This window comes from Pygoscelis adeliae, unplaced genomic scaffold, assembly GCF_000699105.1.
Source record: "Pygoscelis adeliae isolate BGI_AS28 unplaced genomic scaffold, ASM69910v1 Scaffold343, whole genome shotgun sequence".
NCBI lineage: Eukaryota > Metazoa > Chordata > Aves > Sphenisciformes > Spheniscidae > Pygoscelis > Pygoscelis adeliae.
The window spans coordinates 1,065,369-1,072,133 of record NW_008824402.1 but is presented as its reverse complement, the minus strand read 5'-3'; the positions used below and the strand labels follow the sequence as shown (position 1 = coordinate 1,072,133).

Here is a 6,765-nt window from a genome sequence, read left to right as displayed (position 1 = left end):
ACAGCCTGTGAAAGCATCAAAGAGGAGGTCGAAATCTGTTGTTGATCACCAGAACAGAGACAGTGACACTAATGTTAGGTATGACTCACTCTATGGTTAAAGTCTTTTTGCTAAAATCAAAGCCTCATTCTTACAAAGCTCATTTTTGCTGGATGGGGAGGCTGGAGAGGAGCTGTCACACCCTGGAGGAGTCTGGCCAGGTGACGTGGTTTAACCCCAACTGGCAACTAAGCCTGACACAGCCGCTCGCTCACTCCCCCCTGGTGGGATGGGGGAGAGAATCAGGAGAGTAAAAGTGAGAAAACTCATGGGTTGAGATAAAGACAGTTTAATAGGTAAAGCAAAAGCTGTGCTCACAAGCACAGCAAACCAAGGCATTCCTTCACTCCTTCCCGTGGGCAGGCAGGTGTTCAGCCATCCCCAGGACAGCAGGGCTCCATCACACGTAACGGTGACTTGGGAAGACAAACGCCATCCCTCTGAATGTCCCCCCCTTCCTTCTCCTTCCCCCAGCTTTATGTGCTGAGCATGACGCCATATGGTGTGGAATATCCCTTTGGTCAGTTGGGGTCAGCTGTCCCAGCTGTGTCCCCTCCCAACTTCTTGTGCACCCCCAGCCTGCTCGCTGGTGGGGTGGGGTGAGAAGCAGCAAAGGCCTTGACGCTGTGTAAGCCCTGCTCAGCAGTAACTAAAACATCCCTGGTGTTATCAACACTCTTTTCAGCACAAATCCAAAACAGAGCCTCATGCTAGCTACTCTGGAGAAAATTGACTCTATCCCAGCCAAAACCAGCACACCAGGTTTTCATATGCTTTGTCTTCACTCATGTTCACATTCCCCTGGGAATGAACCACTGTCCTGCTTGCTTTTCTCACAGGTAACTTTGAGCAGGCCAACGAGGAGCTCAGAGCCATTATCAAAAAAATCTGGAAGCGAACGAGTATGAAGCTTTTGGACCAGGTCATTCCACCTATTGGAGGTATGTCATCTGGTGGCACATCCCAGAGGGGCAGCGCAACAACTGGTCAGGGTCTCAGCTGCTCTGACAACTTGGAGCCTTGTGATAGGCGGTATCATCAGGTTGGTTTCCTCCCCTCCAGATGATGAGGTGACAGTGGGCAAATTCTATGCTACTTTCCTCATCCAAGAGCATTTCAGGAAGTTCATGAAGCGCCAGGAGGAGTATTACGGGTACCGGCCCAAGAAGAACCCTGTGGAGATCCAGGTTGGTAGCATGTGGGTGGTGTTGGAGGGGTGACCCTTCCTGGGGACAGGCAGGGTGTGGTGGGGAGCTCTGCAGATCAGGGAAGAGGCTTCCCCCAGCTCAGGAAAGTCCAGGGTGACTTAGACAGAGCTGCAATGACACATAGGGACCTCTGTGCCTCAGGCTTTGGAAATGAGGTGGCCCCAAGTGAACCAGCGCTGAACTGGGCATGAGCACTCCACCACTGAGGGTGACCTTAGTCTCCAGTGTGCTGGTGGCTCTGGAAGTAAAGGAGATTTTTGACTCTCTGCCCTGCTGACTTCAGCCGCAGGGAGGGCTCAGCAGGGTCTGATGCCTCATAAGACCTGGAAACTCCCACTATAGACCAATGTCTGGGCCGAATGCTGCTCATGCAGGCCCTTACCACCTACTCTTCTCCATTAGTTCTGTGTGCCTGGTGCTCTCTGTATCATCTCTCATTGCCTAGTGCAATATCAGATGGAGAGGGGTTGATGTGGCTGATCTTGAACAGGACCGCTCTGCAGTCAGAGAAGCCTGCACAGCAGCCCTGAAGAATGCTGTTAGGGTGGATGGGAGAGGATTTATGTGCTTGGTGAGAGCAGCTAGGATGTCCCCAGCCTCTCCTGACCTTATAGGGAGGAAATAACTTATAGAGATAAAAGACCAGGCCCCAAAGGTGCAAGGCAAGGAAAAGAGCCAGGTTCCAGATCAGATATCTCCAGATCAGGGACAAAGGCACAGCTACCCCTTGGGCATCACCAGCCTGACCCTTCATCAGGCTGCCCTTAGCATACCCCTTGGTGGGACAGCATTAGCCCAGAAGCTGTTTCACCGAGCACAGAGCCAGCCAGCTGCAGGGCGACCCATGGCCTGTCCGTGGTAGGAGACCTGGCAGGGCAGCATGGCTTCATCATGTTTCCCTCTCCAAAGCCCAAAGTGAGATGGGTGGTGGGGTCAGGCCACATCCAGCCATGCCTTCTTGTCCCACCAGGCTGGGCTGAGGAGCATCGAAGAAGAAGCTGCTCCTGAAATCCATCGGGCCATTTCTGGGGACCTGACTGCTGAGGAGGAGCTGGAAAGAGCAATGGTGGAGGCTGCCATGGAGGAAGGGATATACAGGGTGAGTGCAGCCCTCAGGGCACCCCAGGTGGTAGTGGTCCCACCCAGCCCCCATTTCGATGTGTTGGTGGTGGGTCAGCATGGCTACCAGCAGCTGGAGGACAGTCCACAGAGATGAGCCTGACCATGAAAGACAGTGTGGACCACAAGGATGGATCAGCACTTCTTTCCTCTCCCTGAGCATTGGGACATCCTCGTTGAGTCATCCTGGGCAACCTGCTCTCTGCCTCAGTTTCCCCTCTGTAAAAGGACCCTGCTCATCTGCCTGGCAGGGGTGTGCTGAATGTTTACCCACAGGTTTGGAGGGCCCCGTTCACACCTTCTGCCAGACTAGGGCAGGACAGCTCAGGTGTCATTATCACCAGAGCAGGAACAGATTCACTTCCCACTCCCTGGGAGTCTTTGAGACAGCCTGTGCAGCTGTGGTGTTGCAGGGTTGCACCTCCTGCCTTGTCCAGGGGTGCCCCCAGCTCAGGCTGTCCCACAGAGGTAGCAGGATTTGTCATGCATAGGCCTGGCTCTCATCCCAGTGCTGCTGCGTGACCATCACCCCTCAGTGCTTCAGTTTCCCCACCTGGGCAGTGAGGCTTTTGGAACCGTGCGGTCTGCAAGGCCCGAGCAGAGACAAGCAGAGAGACTGCTGTTCCCACGGGCACCCTCACATGTCTCCTCCCATGGGAATAGCCCCAGAGCAGCTCAGAGCTCCAGGCCTTCCCTGATACCCTCCCTGTTGGTTGCAGAGGACGGGTGGCTTGTTTGGCCAGGTTGACAGCTTCCTGGAGCCCAGCAGCCCCCTGCAGCCCCACGTGGCCAGCCAGAGGCCCCTGCAGTTCGTGGAGGTGGGCAGCGAGAACCTCGACTCCCCCGTCTTCCTCGATGACTTCCCCCAGGAAGGCAACACCAATGTCAACAACGCCAACAGCAATAACTGGCTGGAGGGGTAAGGGCTGATAAGCCTTGAGTGGGCAGATGAGGAGGGGCAGAGCTGGGCCATGCCTGGCGGCTCCCAGTGAGGCTGTGCTGGTGGCTGGCTCCACGTTGGTCTTGCCCAGGGGCTCTTCATGGATGGGTAAGGTTTGGAGAAGTGGCTGAGTTGCAGCAGCAAGGTCCCTGTAGACAGGGGAAGGAATCGAGCACTGGCCATGGAAGTGGCTCCATGGACACAGGAGCTTTGTGCAGAAATTCGGTCCTTGGGGTGTGAGGCAGGGCCCAGGCAAGGGGATGGGGAGGGCAGACACCCCTTGCTGGTCCCCAGGCCCCAGTCTGGCACTCCCAGAGATGTCCCCAGAACATGCAGGGTAGCTCCAGGGCTGGTGTGTGGCTCTGCACGTCAGCGTGTGTGACTCCCTATGCGCCCTTCTTGTGCTTCCCATCACTCCTTCATCTCTGTGCCGTGAGGATTGAGGTGGACAGCAGGGCTCCAGGGATTGCAGGAAAGACCCTTCCCCCTTCCTCACCAATCTCTGAGTGCCAAGGCCCAGGTAGGGACCACCAGCACCTGCTTGGGCACAGGTACAAGGGACAAGGGTTACCAATGTAAGAGGATGTACTTAATCCTACTTCTTGGGGTCTCCAGCCTGTTCATCCGTCCCAGGTGCCCCTCCTGGTCTGTCCGCCCAAGCTGCATTCCCCAGGGTGGAGAAGGTGGGGAGGGCTGCACCCTTGGGTGGAGCTGGTCTTGGCGTGTGGTCCCTGCTCAGGCTGATCCACCTGCCTGCCCTTGCCAGGATGGAGTACGAGGACGAGGTGCTGAGGAAGACGGTGCCAGTAGCACCCAGGCGTCCAGTGCGGGGTGAGTCTCGGCATCGTTCCTCTTCTGGGGGATCTAGACCAGCCCACAGGCCAGGGTAGGGGAAAGGGGCTGATGTTGGCAGGCAGGAGGAGGAGGCACAGACCCCAGCAACTTGGAGGTTAGCTGAGAGCCCCGAGCACAGCAGGACCTGTCTGGAGAGCTCCAGGAGACCCTCCTCCCACCTTCCCGCCCTCCAGGGTGATGGAGCATGGAGCCAGTGCCTCGGGCAGGGGAAGGACTGGCCGCGCCCAGGCCACAAGACCGTGTTCATTTCCACAAATGGGGACTTATCCTTCCCAATCATGAGTGAGGAGCCAGCACAGGGCAGTGGGCAGGCACTGGGACTTCGGTTGGTCCTGAACCCCTAAACCCTTTGGTTCCCCCAGTCTTGTTAACCCATTCTCAGCTTGGGGTGGCAGTAGTGTCCTTGCTCTTGTGCCCATCTGATGTCCCCCACCTTTCCCTCTCTCAGAGCGCAACCAACCCTTATCCATGGAGATGCTGCAACGGAGGCCGAGCAGGAGGCAAGGGGCCACCTCTGGAGGTCACCCATCATCAGGGCTGCACCTTCTCCCCGAGGAGGTAAAGGGGGCAATGTATGTCCAGAGTCAGCAATGTGGAGGACGTGGTTGAACCTCTTTCCCCTCCTGGGAAAGGCTGTCACAGCCATGCTGGGGAGGAGCTAGTCTCTAGGACTCCCCACCATGAACGCAGCTTTGCTGGAGCTTTCCTTTCTGATCAGCTCAAGGAAGGAGCCCAGGTCCCGGCTCCGCTGCTGCAGCAGGCATGGGGTGCTCATCCAAGCTGGGACAGCTCAAAGTAGCATCTCTCTGGCTCTCTGGTTGCCTCTAGAGCCAGGGCAGAAAAAAGGGGTGCATCAGGTTTGCTCCCACACTCCCCCGGCTGCCCTTGGCTGGCCACAGTGCCTCATCGCCTGGCAAGTGCCAGGGCAGGAGATAAGGGCTGGTTCCCAGCTCTCTCGGCCCATGTGGCCCTGCTGGTCCCATTGTGGGTGATGCCCTGGACCCAGGAGCTCTAGCAGAATGGGAGTGTGTGTCCAGGCTGGGGACAGTACCTGCAGCCCCCACATTAACATGGGAGAGATCTTCCGTGGATATTGCCCAAGCCCAGGCTGCAGCTTTTTGCTCCTCTTGCCCAGCTGCCCGGAGAGGATGGCACTGTGACGGGGACGGCGTCCAGCTCAGGGTACCAGTGGGGTGAAAGCAGTGACCCAAGCACATCCTCCACCCCGGCCATCACCTTTCTCATTCAGGAGGTAAGGCAGGGGCATAGCCTGGCAGAGGGAAAGGCAGGGCTGCCAGGGAGTGAAAGGGGCTGGCAGGGGTGCCATGCTCATGCCAGGTTGGAAGGTTGGAGGGCAAAGCTTAGCTGCGAGGGTGAGCAGCAGGTATGTGCCAGAGCAGAAGGCAGCAGGGAAAAGGAGGTGAGGGTGGGCTGCCTGTGGCCAGGGACACTTCTACAGACTGAGCACACATTGGGCTGTGACCCCATCCTCTGCTGCAGGCTCTGATCTCCGGGGGCCTTGCGGCTCTGGCCCATGACCCATCCTTCGTAGCAGTGACCAGGGATGAGATGGCGGCCAGCAGCCAGCTGGAGATCGATGAAGTGGAGAAAGCAGCCGTGGAGCTGCTAAAGGGAAGAGAAAAACTGCAGGGCACAAAAACTGGCTCTGCCCCCCAGGACACCTTGGCCGCATCACCAGCCAGCTCCCCAGGGCTCAGCACAGCCCCCTCCCAAAAGACCATCACTGCCACTCGCCTGTGAGCCGCCTGCCAATGCAGCCCAGCAGGCACGGTCCCGTCAGGAGCTTGCAGGGGGTTACTGGAGCAATGCCGCACTGCTCCCCCTCTCTGTCTGGGGTCCTGGTGGGCTCTGTCCAGCTGCAGGAGGATTTTTGGGCCGGGTCTCCAGGATCCTGGTGCAGGACAGGACAATGCTGTGCCAGCAGGGTCTCGCAAGAGCTGGACAGGTCATTAAAGTGTTCCTGCTGTGTGACTGTGGATCCCCCTGTCCCCTCCTTCCTCTGCCACCCTGCCTGCACAGCCTGTGCCCATGGCTGCTTGCTGCCTAGCCCAGCCTGGGGAGGGGGCTGCAAATGTGAGACCACATTTAGCCAGAGCTGGCAGCCTTCAGTCCCCATGCTGAGGGAGGTCTGCCCCTGCTCCCAAATGCTCATGCCTCAACCAGCCGTTTTGAGGGTGCCATGCTCTGGGGGTCTCCTGGTATCCCAGCAGCTGGACGCAGCATCCTTACATCTCTGCTGGAGCCTATTCCTCCTGCTTGCAGCCAAGCCTGTCCTGTGGGGAGGAGGACAAGTAGCTTGGGCAGATCTACCTTGGGCTGGGGCAGCAGGCAGTCACAGGCTTTGCGCCAGTGAGGCCTGGGGACTTCTTGGCTCACTCTCCCAGCTGGGAAAGAAACTGGGGATGAGATAGAGGCACGAGAGCATGTCCAGGTCAGCGCAGCAGCCCTGGGTCTAACCAAGAGGAGAGTTGGCCACCGCGGTGTGATTTCTGTCACTTCAGGTATCTCCAAGCACTGCTCTTGGGCCTGGGCACCCACCGCTCAGCCTGGCCCGCAGGAGGGTCTCATCCAGCCCACAGACAT

General features: G+C 57.9%; 1 protein-coding gene across 1 annotated transcript in view; it reads left to right on the top strand.

The window, feature by feature from the left end:
• CACNA1S (calcium channel, voltage-dependent, L type, alpha 1S subunit) overlaps positions 1–6,156 on the top strand; it is a 50,193-nt gene extending 44,037 nt beyond the window's left edge. Inside the window, exons 37-44 of the mRNA XM_009320371.1 lie at positions 879–980; positions 1,102–1,226; positions 2,218–2,346; positions 3,086–3,285; positions 4,073–4,137; positions 4,610–4,719; positions 5,297–5,413; positions 5,662–6,156. Of these exons, the coding sequence (XP_009318646.1) occupies positions 879–980; positions 1,102–1,226; positions 2,218–2,346; positions 3,086–3,285; positions 4,073–4,137; positions 4,610–4,719; positions 5,297–5,413; positions 5,662–5,922 (1,109 nt within the window). The 3' untranslated portion in view covers positions 5,923–6,156. The remainder of the gene's footprint in view (positions 1–878; positions 981–1,101; positions 1,227–2,217; positions 2,347–3,085; positions 3,286–4,072; positions 4,138–4,609; positions 4,720–5,296; positions 5,414–5,661) is intronic.
• Positions 6,157–6,765: the final 609 nt, after the last annotated feature.